The 14,910-nt window shown below is 46.0% G+C and overlaps 1 protein-coding gene across 1 annotated transcript in view; it reads left to right on the forward strand.

Moving 5' to 3' along the window:
* The window catches only part of Stx8 (syntaxin 8), a 247,999-nt gene that overhangs the window by 148,802 nt on the left and 84,287 nt on the right, over positions 1–14,910 (forward strand). The window contains exon 7 of the mRNA XM_028869388.2: positions 7,003–7,104. Coding sequence (XP_028725221.1) covers positions 7,003–7,104 — 102 coding nt within the window. The remainder of the gene's footprint in view (positions 1–7,002; positions 7,105–14,910) is intronic.

The following is a 14,910-nucleotide window of genomic DNA, read 5'->3' on the forward strand; positions in this document are numbered from 1 at the left end:
CTGGCCTTGAACTCAGAGATCCTCCTACCTCTGCCTCCCAAGTGCTTCAATTAAAGGCATGTGTCATCACCACCTGGCTCTCTTTTTCCTCTTTCTCTTTCTTTCTTTCTTTCTTTCTTTCTTTCTTTCTTTCTTTCTTTCTTTCTTTCTTTCTTTCTTTCTTTCTTTCTTTCTTTCTTCCTTCCTTCCTTCCTTTCTTTCTTTCTTTCTTTCTTTCTTTCTTTCTTTCTCTCTGTCTCCCTCCCTCCCTCCCTCCCTCCTTCCTTCCTTCCTTCTCTCTCTCTCTCTCTCTCTCTCTCTCTCTCTCTCTCTCTCTCTCTCTCTCTCTCTCTGTTTCAGACAGAATTTCAAGTAGTCCAGGCTGGCCGTGAACTAGCCTTATAACTAAGGATGAGCTTGAAGCCCTGGCCCTTCTGTTTCCATGTCCCAACTACTGAAAATAAAGACATGTGCACAACACCCAGGCTCTATATGTATTTTTATGTCTATAGAATCATAAAACATGTTGATTTCTATTTTAGCCAATAAAACTTCTGAGCTGTGAATGGTTGTTGCATTGATAATAATACTGTCTATCTACGTGGTGCTGAAGTTCTAATCAGGGCCTTGTGAATGTTAGGCAAAGTGTTTCCCACTGAGCGGCATCTCGGCCTAGCAGATGAGGATCCCCTAGAGCATCCCCTTTATTGCTGTGCAGTATTCTGTTTTACAGATGCACTTCAGTTTGGTGGATATTTTGATCATTTTTAGGTTAGGGTTCTAATGAATAAAAGTGCTATGTATATTTTTGTATAGGTCTTTTTGAGGGAAAAAATACTCTGCTTGATAAAATACTTAGGCGTGAAGACAGTGTGGGGGAACACAGCTGTCTGACTTGACTGGAGTAGATAAACTCTTCCACGGGTCTTTTGTGCCCTGTCTCCCCAGCAATTAGCATTGCCAGCCTTTAATTTTAGCATTCTGGTGGGTGGGTGGGGAAGCATCGCTTGCTGTGGTTTGAATTTGCATTTCTCTAATGACTAATGTGGGCTCCTTTTTACGTGCATATTGGCTTTTTGTGTATTTTCTTTTGCAAAACATCTGTTCAGGTATCTGCTGATTTAAGATCATATTAGGATCATCTCTCTTTTTTGTTCTGTGTGGTGCAGTGGATCTTTATTCTAGATACAAATACTTTGTCAGTTACATGTCCTGCAACACCATTCTTTCCAGTCTGTGGCTTGTTTTTCCATTTTTGAAATAGTGTCTTTGGATGAAGAACAATTTTAATTTTGATGACATTTGTCTTTCCTTCCTTCCTTCCTTCCTTCCTTCCTTCCTTCCTTCCTTCCTCCCTTCCTCCCTCCCTCCCTCCTCCCTCCCTCCCTCCCTCCCTCCCTCCCTCTCTCTCTCCCTCCCTCTCTCCCTCTTTCTTTTTCTTTAACTGTATAGTTTCTTAAATCTTGTCCAAGAAACGTGTGCCTGCCCTTGTCACCTAGATTGTCCACCTTTAAGAGAGTAGATATGTGGATAATTTGATGAACTATAGTTAACTGTTAGCATATTTCGTCTAGAAGCTTTTCCAGGTTCTACAGGTAGGTCTATGACCCGTCTCCAGTGTTTTTGTGTGTAGTTGTGCATACACAGATCCAGATGTTCCTGTATTTGTTGAAAAGACTGCCTTTCCTCTTTGATTGGCTTTGTTGTCATTGCCGGTGTTGAGAATTGACTAGCTGCATGTGCCTGTGCATTTGTTTATGCACACACACATAAGTAGATGGAATTTTAAAAATTTAAGTTGTAAATTTACTTATTAATTCTCATAGACTCTAAATAGATTCTATGCACAAAATCATGTTATCTGCAAATACATAGCTTTAGCTCTCCCTTTATATCAGACCCTAACCTTCCCTTTTCTTTCCTTATTACACAGTATGGGGCTTCTAGTAAAATAGCAAACAGATGTAATCAAAGCAGATCTCCTAGCCTTGCTCCTGCTTTTAAAAATCACTCACTAATGTCCTTCGCCAGGCCAAGAAAGTTCCTCTTCAGCCCTGTTTTGCTGAGGATTGGTGTGGTGATTGGACATCGAATGTTTGCCAGATTCTGTTTCTGCACTTCTTGTGATGATCATGTGATCATGTGACTGTCTTCTGTGGTCTGATCATTGGTTGTATGTATGTACCGAGAGGAACAAGATTCTCTCTGGTTACTGCATTCCTTGCATTTTACAACTTTCATATTGTGTTAACTTTCCCTGCTCAGCAAAGCACTATACTCTGGGTGACTTGGGCCTGGAAAAGTAAGGTCAAGGCAGATTCCATACCTGGTGAAGTCCATTTTCTGACTCATCCCCAGATTTTTTTTTAATCATGATATTGATAGAATAGACAAGGGAACTTCTGGTGCCTCTTTCATAGGATGTGAATCCCATGCATAGTGTGACATTCATTCATTCATTCATTCATAAAGACAACTTCATGACTTCATCACCTCCCAAATGCTCCACTTCCAAATGATTACTTGGGGTGTGCGTGGGGGGGGGCACACATGGTACTGGCTACAGCCTGATCAGACAGCAACAGGAAATGGACTGAGGCACTGGGTATAGCTTGAGCATGTATGAGACCTCAAAGCCCACCCCCACAGTGACACACTTCCTCTAAGAAGGCCATACTTACTCCAACAAAGCCACACCTCCTAATAGTGCCACTCTCTGTGAGTTTATGGGGGCCAATTACATTCAAACTACCACATATGGCTATTTAAATAGTAATTATTGAAAGATGAGATAATAAGCATGTGGTTCGGCTTGCTATGTACATTGTGTGCAGTTAGGACTAGGGACAGGTAGATATTGTTTTAGGACATTGTTTTAGAAACACTGGCAAGGTTTTGGAAGATATCAGTAGAAAAGCATAAGATAAGTAATAGTATTGAAACATGCTGTGGAGGTAAAGTCAGCAAGGGTAACTAACAAATGAAACGTCAGAAGAACGGGAAAGTAGAGATCAAGTGACTGGGAGGTCAGGCTTGGGCAAGTCATGGTGCCCATAGTGGAGGGAGGGTCATAGTCAGCTTCAGCTGTCAACTTGACACAAGCCAGAGTCACCGGGAAGAAGGAACATTGGTTGAGGAATTGTCTAGATGAGACGCCCTCTGGACATGTCCGTGGGGCATTTTCTTGATTGCTGATTGATGTAGGAGGGTCCACCACCACTAAGGGCGGTGCCATCCTTAGGCAGGTGGGCCTGGACTCTATAAGAAAGGTGGGTAGCTAAGCAAGCCACTGAGTACCATTCCTCCATGGTTCCTGCTGCAGACTCCTGCCTTGGCATCCCTAGATGATGGACTGTGAAATGTAAGATAAAATAAACCTGCCGGGCGGTGGTGGCGCACGCCTTTAATCCCAGCACTCAGGAGGCAGAGCAAGGAGGATCTCTGTGAGTTCGAGGCCAGCCTGGTCTACAGAGCAAGATCCAGGACAGGCTCCAAAACTACACAGAGAAACCCTGTCTCGATAAAACCAAAAATAAAATAAAATAAACCCTCTCCTACGCAGGTCGCTTTTGTCATGGTCTTTATCCGAGCAACAGAAAACAAACTCGGACTTGGAGACAGAGACTACTGGGAGGGAGTCAAGTTGTGGGGAGAGTGGAGAGTTTAGTTTTAGAAACTCGGAGCAAATAATGTTTGTAGGTCAGGATTGTTTGCTTAGGCTGGCTCTTTAGCCCAGGCTAACCCCAGACTTGCAGCACTCCTCCTGCCTTACCCTCTCAAGTGGGCTCCCGGGTGTGGGCTACTCTGCCCAGGTCACGGTTCAGGCTTTTAGTTTCCAGGTTGCTGAAGTAAAGGGTGAATAGACTCACCACGGCAGGGGGCGCAAGACGTGGCTCAGTGGTCAAAAGCACTGGCTGCTCACAGAGGACCCAGGTTCAGTTCCGAGCTTCCACATGGTGGCTCACAACCACCCTTAACCTCAAGTTCCAGGGAACAAACACCCTCCCCTGGCCTCCTCGGGTGCTGCATGCCCGTGGTGCACAGAAAATAAAAATATAAAAAGTGACCATGGCAGTATTAGAGTCAGAATACAAAACTCCGGGATGACCCATGTTTGAGAGAAGAGCACACTCTAGTCCAGTGCTTCTCAACCTTCCTAACGCTGTGACCCTTTAATGCGGGTCCTCGTGTTGTGGGGACCCCCCCAACCATAAAATTTATTCATGCTACTTCATAACTGTAATTTTGCTACTGTTAGGAATCATAATGTAAACATCCGGCATGTGGGATATCTGACATGTGACCCCGTGGTTGAGAACCACTGCTCTAGGTGAAGTTCGTGGATAATGGAAAGGAACCCCGAGAGAGTTGTCACTGAACTCAGGCGAGCATTATGAATGAACTGTTAAATAATAGCAGATGAATTTCTCGGGCAGGTGTTACATATAGATAACTGACAAACTTGGCTTAAATCCATTTACCTTTTTAAAGAAGCAGCAGATGTCTTCAAATTAGTCAATGCTTTTATCTTGGGCTCCATTCATCCATTGCCTTTATGACTTAACGTTTATTCTATCCCAGTGTGTACTGATGCTCTTCTAGGGAGGAGAGATACAGGGATAAACAGAAGTTGTGTCGTGGTCATTCTGGAAACGAGAGGCTCACAATAGAATAGCTTGCATAGACTATGTGAGGAAGGGGGGGGGGGGCTGTGGTGTACCGGAGGCTGGAGGAAGGAAGTCACCACTCACTCTCCTGTGCGTTCCTCATGCTGGTTCTATGGCATGGACGGCTCTTTCTGCCTTGTCGCAGTATGGCCTTCCGTGATAACCTACAACTGCTCAGAATTCTGGACACTTGGACCTTTGTATTTCTCCATGCTTTAAGAAAAATGGTGACTCATAATTGAACAATTCATTTCTAAATTAGCCTTAAAAGTAGGGAAGCAGGAAAAAAGTCTCAGTTGTAGAAATAATATATGCTCAACATTAGTGTGAGCAATACAGGAAGCCATGAGGAAGAACACAGTCACAAAAGATCTACCACCGAGGAACCATTGTCATGAGCATTGAGTTCCCACCGTTGCAGGTATCCCTATAGGCATACAAATACCAGAGGATAGATGGAAATAATTTCATGTAATTAAGATTCTAATATATATGCTATTTTAAATGTCATTTAAAATACATCTAAATGTGCTTAATTTCACCTTTTAAAGATTAGCATAAAAAAGAACTTTCTCGAAAGGATCTTTAAAGAGGCAGTAATTACTGAGTGGTAAGAATTACTAAATGCTCACAAAAATGACATAAAAACATTGAGGTTTTAATGATTTTAAAAAGTTACATTTCTATATATTTAACTCTTACAGCTTACTGTGACTTGTAATAAAGCAGCCTGCCTCATCTGGGGCTTAAGCCCACCTTATAATAAAAACAGACTAGATTCATTCCTGTTTATGATGAAATCTGTTTCTCAAGGATTGGGCTGTGCTCCACCTGTAACTTTGACTACAAATGGTTCTGTACTGCCTGTTCCTGGAAACAACATTCATGCCTTTGTTTCAGAGTGTTGTGATGGCCACCTTTTTATGACCACTTTGTAATGACCACCTTATCATGACCACTTTGTAATGACCACCTTTTTATGACCACTGTGTTATGACTACCTTGTTAGGACAACCTTGCCACTGTGTCTTTGTTTCAGGAGATTGTTATGACCAACTTGGTCAGCTTCTGTAACCCCGCCTATTTGCCTACCAAATCCCCCGTTGGAAACCCCTACTCCTGAGTTATAAAAACCCTTTTCTTCCCCATGTCCAATGTTGATCTCTTGAACCCCACCTTAGGGAGAGCCAGCCCATGTACACAAATAAAGAAAGCTTGCTTTAATGAATTTGGCCATGGTTTGTTTGGTGGTCTTTCTCCTTTCATCTGTGGGATTAACATTTGCTGTAAGGGATGAGAAGTTAATGCTTTCTCCCCGCCCCCCAGTTGCTCTTTCATGGTGATTGCATTGTCACATTTCCATACCTTGGTGCTGTCTAATCCATAGGTTTACTTATTCTCAGTGTGGTATTTAAATGGATTTAGTTCTAGTCAACATCTCTTGTGTTAGCATCTCTGGCTTCCAGTCCTTGATTCGGTTTTGCTCGGCTAGTCTTGTCAACAGTTGGCTCAGGAGCAGCCAAGTCACCTCTGAAGTCTTCTATATTTGGCTGAGCTGAGATTTGTCATGCACCCCCCACACACAATTGCTAATGTTTCTGTTTCCTGTGATAGGAATGTTATAAACGAGGTTTAAAAACAGACAATTGGGGGCTGGAGAGATGGCTCAGCCGTTAAAGGCTAGGCTCACAACCAAAAACAGACAATTGGAGCCGGGCAGTGGTGACTCACACCTTTAATCCCAGCACTTGGGAGGCAGAACCAGGCAGATCTCTGAGTTCGAGGCCAGCCTGGTCTACAGAGTGAGATCCAGGACAAGCACCAACACTACACACCAACACCCTGTCTCAAAAAAACAAAAAGACAAAAAAACAAAAACCCAGACTAATCGGTTTACTCTCTTTTGTTCATGTTTAAAACTTTATGTAAGTGTATATGTGCGCACACACACAATGGGGTAGGTGGAAGTCTGGGGAAACCTTGGTAGTGTTGGTCCTGCCCACCTTTGTGTGGGTTCCAGTGACTAAGCTCGTGTGGCCAGGCTTGTGTGGCAAATGCTTCTTCTACCTGCTGAGCCACCTTGCCCTTACATGTTTACTCTTTATTGCCATCTTTTTGTTTCTGCTTTTGCCCTTTGGAATCAGAATTGCAGTTTTTTGAAGCATATTTGTGAATTCATACCTTGGCATGGCAGAAGCACCACAGCTGTGGACCTGGGGAAGTGTGACCTGGGGGTGTGTGAACTGGGGAGGTGTGAACTAGGGGCATGACCTGGGGAGGTGTGACCTGGGGAGGTATGAACTGGGGGTGTGTGAACTGAGCAGAATTAACCAAGCGTCCTTGCCTTCCATTCTAGAGATCATTGACGACCTTGCCAACCTTGTGGAGAACACAGATGAGAAGCTTCGCACCGAAGCCAGGCGGGTGACCCTGGTGGACAGAAAGTCAACTTCCTGTGGTAAGAGATGGCAGCCGCTCCAGCCGCCTGGGGCTGGCTCTTCTTTGCGTGCTCCCTGCTGCTGCTGCTTACCGTGAAGAGGCACCTACCCTTCCAATGCAGCAGCCCCATCTGACGAAGCATCAAAATCGCTACAAGATGCTACAAGTCTTATTCAGACAAAACATATTGCTAAGGTTCAGAGGGTGTAACATTCATTCTTTTAAACTCTGGGCTGGGAATCGTGCCTGTGTTGTAGAAAAGAATGGTTTGAGATGTTGTCTACAGTATGCAGTTTGGTGGTAAGTCTTCTGTGTTTTCAAGGCAGTTTTGTTTCCTTTGTGCCCCCCTTTAAAGCAGAAGCCGAATTGGTAACCTCCCTGTAGAACAGCTAAGAACGGCTTCCATCCTCGTGGTATGACAAAGACAAGAACCCCAGTGGCCGGCAGTGGCGTCTTTGCCGAGTCCCGTTAGTTCTTGGTGCTTGTAAAACAGGATTCATGTGTTGACGGAAGAGTTCGTTAGAGGACTTAGAATGCTGATTTCCAGGCCTCCAACCAGAGGCTCCCACTGAGGAGGTCCAGGGTAGAGTTCAGGAGCTCGCATTCGGTTTCCCGTGAGGGTTGTGTTTGTCTCACCCACGCAGCACCTAGACCCAAGGTGACCGACCGCCAGCCAGGAGCCGCAGTGGTACTCACCACCTCATTTCTATTCGGTGCCTCATCTCATAACGGTGCAGCAGATCCATGAAGTTAACATGTCTATGAAGGAAGCACAGAGACAGTTTAATGACCTGGACACTCGCTTGCCCTGATGTTTGGATTTTTTCGTGTGAGAAATATAGCAACATCCCTATCTATCCTTGTACAAGTAATTCTGACAAGGTTGTCCACTTTTACAAGAAAACTAAGGCCTGGCAGATTTAATGTATGCAAGAATTAAACCCTAAGAGACAGAGGTGGGAAGGAGCCCACATGTTTTATCTTAAGAGTTTCAGGTTCTAGGTTTGAAGGACAAAGTCCTTGTGGCCAGAAATTTCATAAGAGTGGTAAGGCACAGAGGGAACGCTTCGCTGTGGCAGGAAGCAGAAGGAAGTCAACTGCAGGCAGAGCTACCAGGCTGGGCTGCAGCCGATGGGTGAGAGTGGACGGGCAAGAGCAGGACCATAGGTGCCGACATACAGCAGGTCCCACAGCGCTCTGCCTCCTCTGGGGCTTGGGAATCTGCATCTGCCTGACCTCTCACCCTGTTGCTCCCTTCTCTGGAAACTTGGTGTAAGCCTCCATGACCTCATGGCCTTTTGCATTTCACTTACCCCCTCAGCACCTTATGGATGCTATTGCCAAGTTCTGCTGCCAGCTTGAGATACGGCGTGATGCCTCTTGGACCACTGCTGTGGTGGTCTCTGTGTGCCTTTGTGGCTGAGTCAGAGGAAATACTTCCCTAAGCAGTTTGGTTCGATTGTTTTTGAGCAGGGAATCCCTTCAGTGCTCTCTCATTTCAGGCATGCTCTTTTCGAACGCTTTGTAGTTTCATATGCTGGAGTACTGTGAGGTATGAGTCGTTTGTTTGTTTGTTTGTTTGTTTGTTTGTTTGAAACAGAGTGTCATGTAGCCCAGGTTGGACTTGAGCTTGAAAACTCATGATCCTCCTGTCTCCACCTCTCAAGTAGGTGGAGCACCACCATGCCCAGTTCATGTGTCCCTGGGTATCGAACCCAGGGCTGTGTATGTGCTAGGGAAGTGTTCTGCCAACTGATCTGCATCCCTAAACCCAGCAGTTTCTCTCTAATGGCGCTGTCTCTCTAACAGGCATCGCTGTGTTAGCTATACCACCTTATTTGAACTTTAAACTGGCCCAGACCCCTTTCCTTGCCAAGCTGTGCAGTTCCACATTGTTCTGCCCACTGTAAATGTGACTACAAGCAGTGAAGAATGGCCACGCCCCTTTCTGGAATATCATGCTGTTTTGAAATTAACTCTACCAAACAATTTATTCTAATTCTTTTTTTTTCATTCATCCTCACTCAAAATTCTAGGAAACAGGCAAACTGAAGCCAGATTCATTCCCAGAATCTGACAGGCATGGCCTCCAGTGCAAGTCTCAGTAGGGTCCTCTGCCACCTCCTGAACCCCACCTTCTCTGTCCATATTCCTCTCAGCATTCTACTCGCCCACACTTCTACCAGAGTGGCTAATTGTGCTCCGCTTACAGCGTTCTGGAGCTTCTTTGGCTGGCAGCTCCAAACTCTTCCCCATTCTTCTCCCAAACCAGTCTGCGGGCCTAGGAACCACTTGGTCAGGCTTAGCACAGCCACAGCTCCACTTCTCGCACTTTCTCTTTGAGTTATTTTCCTCCTGCTGTGGTCACATGCCTGACAAGAAGCAACTCAGAGATGGAAGGGTTTATTTTCGCTCATGGCTGTGGAAACAGTCCATGGGGCTGGGGCTGGGGTGGGCGTGGGAGGGTGTAGGGGGTCATGGTGGGAGCAGCTTGGAATCTGGGAGCAGGAGCATGAGGCTGCATCTGGACAGAACAAGAGGCAGAAAAAGGGAAAAGTTGATCCTTTCTTTTTTATTGTGTGTGTGTGTGTGTGTGTGTGTGTGTGTGTGTGGACACGCATGTGCCCTTTCCCCTCAATTCAAACCCCAAACATGAAGAGTGCCAGTGTTTATCTCTCTCTGTTTACTCATCCACTGATGGCCAGGAGCTAATGCCATCACCATGCCTTCCCCACCGCCATGGACATTATCTCCTGAAGCATGAGCCAAATAAACCTTTCCTTCCTGAGTTACTTCCTGTTGGGTATTTAGTCATAGCAGTGAGGAAGTAACTCACAAGCCTCCTGGGAGGAGCATATTTAGCCACAAAGGAAACCACAGATGAGCAGGAACTGGCGATGGACCATGAAATCGATCTGCGTAGACCTGCAGTATTAGGATGATCACGCATGGAGTTGCGTGTCATGGGTGGGTGGGACATGTGTGAAGATCAGGACAACTTGAGGGAGCAGGTTCTCTCCCTCTACCACACAGGTCCCGGGAATGGAACTCAGGTCAAGGCTTGGCAGCGGGCACCTTTGCCCACTGAGCCACCTCACTGGCCCCTCAACTTTACATTTTTAAAAATATTTTATGTGTATGAGTTTTGCCTGAATGTGTATATGTATACCATATGCTTGCATGGTGCCCATGAAGGCCAGAAGGCGGCATCAGATCCTCTGGGACCAGAGTTGAAGATAGTTGTAAGCTTTGTGGGTGCTGGGAACCAAACCCAGGTCCTCTGCAAGAGCAGTCAGTGCTCTTAACCCCTGAGCCATCTCTCCAGCCCTTCAGTTTTGCTTTTTAAATCAAAAGGCTTGAAAGGATCTAAACAGAGCAGGAAACTGTTTCATAAAAAAGTAACATAAATGATTTAAAAGGGTACCAAATAGAACTTCTATAAATTAAAAAATAAATGAAACTAAAATTTAATCTACATTGTTAGTTCCAGCAAAATGAGAGTCAACCAGAGGGCAAACCAGGGGAAAGAAACAGAACCCAACTATATTCTGTTTTCATGAGTGTTAGCATCAAATGCTGTGGAAATGAATTTAGCCTTAGTAACAGTGGATTTGAGGAATTCGAAAGGACAGTCCAGAAGCCCCACAAAGAACAGAGAATGAATCACCCACTCTTCTCAGACGCGAGGCTGCGTTTTCTGGGTAAATATGAAGACATGCATGCAGGCAAGGTGTGTGGGGCTTGGGAATTAATCTCATCAGCTCACTCAAGTGTCATTGATTGCGGTTCACATGACACTCTCAGACTGTGTAACGAGGAAGGCTCGAGCGAGGTGTGGCGAGCAGGCGGCCCATCATCCCTTTCCTCAAAGGGGCGCAGAACTAGGTTGTAAACCATGAAACGGCTTTTTGTTTCCCTGGCGAGTACGTATCTCCCATGCCAGCCTGACATATCGGTCATAGATGCTTGAGCAGGGGCCGAGATTCCAGTTATAAATACAGACGGAATCACAAGGGGCCACACAGGAGAGGGCCTGGTGATGAATTTGTTTGTTCGGTTGCTGACAAAGGCCTCGAGCACTTCTTTGTGGACCTTTCACTCCAGAGCCCGCGCTTGAAAATTTTTCCTGAGATCTTTGTGTGGCTTTTTCCTCCCTTTTCTTTTCCCAGCCTCACCCCCGTGATAACATCAAGTAGAAAATAATGCTGTTTTTTCCTGGATTGTAAAGGCAAATTAGACTGATAGGTTCCCCTGGCTCCTCAATATATTTTCAGATCTGTTTCTTGTATTAAGGACATTTACATAAAAGTGGGATCTTTGTAATTGCAGTTTAAATATTCAGTGTGGCTGATCCTCATTAGAATTCAAAATAGAACCTTGTCTGAGTCTGAGGAGAGAGCCGATTGTGAAAGCCCAGACTAGGAATTCTCAATGACCGGAGCCTCGCTTCTCGGCATATTGACTATTACGTAATGTTGTCTAAGCGCGCCCCATTGTGATTTTATCGTTCCTGTGATGCAGTTGAAAATCAGTCCTGCTGACCTTGCGCAGACACTGTCTCCACCTGGAGCCACTGCCTCCACCTCCAGCTCCCAGGGTGCAGCAGGGTCAAGGGTACGTTAGTGTAGTCCAGCATGGGTGTCCACCACTTGCAGCCTGGGTGACTAGGAAAGTTGCTTGCTCTCTGTATATCTCTTTCCTTCTCTGTAAAAAAAAAAAAAAAAAAAAAAAAAAGAAGAAGAAGATGATGATGATGATGATGATGATGATGGTGATGATGGTGATGGTGATGGTGATGGTGATGATAACGACAGATGAACATCCCTAACTGAAACTTCAGACTGTGCAGTGCCCCAAACTCTATGCCATATGCCACACAAGCTGATGTGCCACCGTGGAAAAATCTCACACCTGGCCTCAGGTGCTTACGTTGCTGTGAAAATGCAGTTGCCCTCAAACAAGTGTGCCAGATCACCTTCAGGCGGTGTGCATACAGTGTGTAATGGAACGAATGAGTTTTGTGTTTAGACTTGCTTCCTGTCCTCAGAAGATTTTATTATGTTTATGTAAATATTCTAAAATACAAAAATCTGAAACACTCCTGGTCCCAAGCGATTTGGATAAGGCATCGGATGCTGAGCCCACAGTGATATGCCTGGTTATTCTGCCGATGTGCTGAGGATAAGTTGGGAGCCACCGTGGTTGTTACTAGTTGGTTCTTGGGATCAGCAGTGTTAGTTATCCCGTTGACTTAAGTCGGTTGGTGACATAGGTAAGACATGGAGGCACCTGTATCTTTCTTAACCAGCACAGAGAAGCCTTTAAGAAGAGCTAGTTATATAGGAATGTTGTAGAATCTTTTCATTAGAAAAGGAGTTGGGTTGCCTGGGGTTTTTTTAATGGAAATTTGAAATTTTGTGACTGGAATCATTACTAGCCCTGAAATTCATTGGTGCCATCTCATATCATGTTGTTTGTAATGCTCGGCCTTACTTCTATTTACCCTTTGGAACCTTTTGAAACATCAGAGGGATGGAGAGCTGACTCGCTCCTCTAGAGGACCCAGGTTCCAGTCCCTGCACCCACGTGACAGTTCACAACTGTCTGTGACTCCAGTTCCTGTAGTCTGGAGGATAACCTGACTTGCCACAGGCCAGATGGCTTTATTTATCAACCAATCAGAGCAACACATATTCACAGCACACGGAAAGACATCCCACAGCAAGTCCCATCCCTCTGGGTGGTTTGACACCCTCTGCTGGCCTCCGCAGAACTGCCCACATGTGGTACTTTTGCATGCATGCAGAACATGTTAACATTGGTTAATTAGACAAACAAATATGAGTGAATCCTCTGCTGTACAGCCTCAGAGATGCTTTCTCTTTCGGTGAGTTCTTTTACAGCCCTCACCACGAACACGAGCAGTTAATTTAGAGCAAGGAATGGCTGTGGTTTCTCTTATTTATCTTAACTGTTTATCAGAAATATCTCTTGACTAATGGTTCTTTGCTTTGTCTTCTCCTTATCATAGTTCGTTGAGATAAGCTGGTGAAATTCCTCTGCTTTCTTTCCAAATGTGGGCAAGTGCCAGCCCCGCACAGTGAACGTCTGCCTCCAGAGCCTCTTGTCCTCCAGCCTCGCTTCTCATCCCTTCTCTTCTTTCATCCCAGACAGTTGCTGAGTGTCACCTGCGTGCCAGGCACCAGGCCAGAAGCTGGAATTCAAAGATAGGACTTAGAGTGTGCAAGAGGGATGCCCGAGGAAGTCACTGATGACTGAGGAAATGCCACAGAACAGGCCCATGTCTGTCTGGGGCCCAGGGGTTTCCCAGAGGCCACAGCTCTGGAGCAGAGGTCTGGAGAATGAGTTAGAAGCTGCTGCTGAGCACGCTGGCTGTGGAGATTGTGTCCCTTAAAGGACCTGCTGGGGAAGGAGAAGCCTGTCTACCCAGGAGCTGGGGCTGGGTGTGGAGGGTGAGTCCATACTCAGAGGAGGGGGTGTGGCCAAGGCCTGAGAGAGCAGACAGGACCTGAGGTTTCCCACATGTCGCCAGCGATTGCTCGTAACCCCGCACCTATTCTTTTATTAAAAAGTGAAGGAAAAGTGCCCCTGTGCGTCATTTCTTGACACGTATCAACGTCTCTTAGACCCCTTCTGCTGTGTGATAATGGGCATTCCGTTCATGGCGTGTTCTTCTGCAGTCAGGCTTTTGTTCTCGCTTGTTCCCACCCCACCCTCACCTCAGTCCGCTCCTCGTTCTTCTGGATTCTTTGTCCTCACATCATTGCATCTCCTTCCTCAAATAGTTGTGAGCAACTAACAGTTCGGCCCTCAGACCCGGCCAGTGGCAGCGTGGAGTGCCAGCAGTGGACTGTTTCCAAGGGAGAGTGAAGCCAGGGCCGGCTGGATCATCCCGGGGTTTTGTGTGTTTGTTTTGTTTTTGTTCTTTGAGACAAGGATACTCTGTGTAGCCTTGGCTGTCCTAGAACTCACTCTGTAGACCAGGCTGGCCTCGAGCTCACAGACATCCTCCTGCCTCTGCTTCCTGAGTGCTGGGATTAAAGCCACATGCCACCACTTCAGGCTGTTGTTTTTGAGAGAAACCTGAAGTCTAGCTTGTTAAGTGAAGTCTTCCAATATTTGAGTCATGACATGACATTGACACTTTGAAAGGTACCTGGTAGACTGTCTTAGTTGGGTTTTTATTATTGCTGTGAGGAGACACCATGACCGAGGCCACTCTTACAAAGAAAACATTTAATTTGAAGGGGGCTCGCTTACAGTTCAGAGGTTCAGTCCATCATGGCGGGGAGCATGGTGGCATGCAGGCAGGCATGGTGCTGGAGAAATAGCTGAGTGCCCTAGATTTTGCAGGCAACAGGAAGTCGACTGTCACACTGAGTGAAGCTTGAGAAAAAGACCTCAAAGCCTGCCCCCACAGTGACACACTTCCAACAGAAGGTGTGGCTCAGATAAATGGTGTGCCCTCCAACCTCAGGGTCTCTATTAAAGGTGTGTGTGTCATCCAGCCTCCTCCAACAAGACCACACCTCCTAACAATGCCACTCCCTATGAGCTTATGGGGGCCAAATACATTCAGACTGCCACACGGACCAAATTAAACATACACACATGGCACTTTGGGATTGCTCTCACATCTGTGTAGTTGACCCCCAGACCTGCTCAGACCTGCTCGGACCTGCTCGGACCTGCTCGGTCCTGCTCGGTCCTGCTCAGTCCTGCTCGGTCCTGCTCGGTCCTGCTCGGTCCTGCTCGGTCCTGCTCGGTCCCTAACCATGTTTTCCTTCTTCTACTTCTGGTACTC

The sequence above is a fragment of the Peromyscus leucopus genome, chromosome 8b, assembly GCF_004664715.2.
Source record: "Peromyscus leucopus breed LL Stock chromosome 8b, UCI_PerLeu_2.1, whole genome shotgun sequence".
NCBI classification, from domain to species: domain Eukaryota; kingdom Metazoa; phylum Chordata; class Mammalia; order Rodentia; family Cricetidae; genus Peromyscus; species Peromyscus leucopus.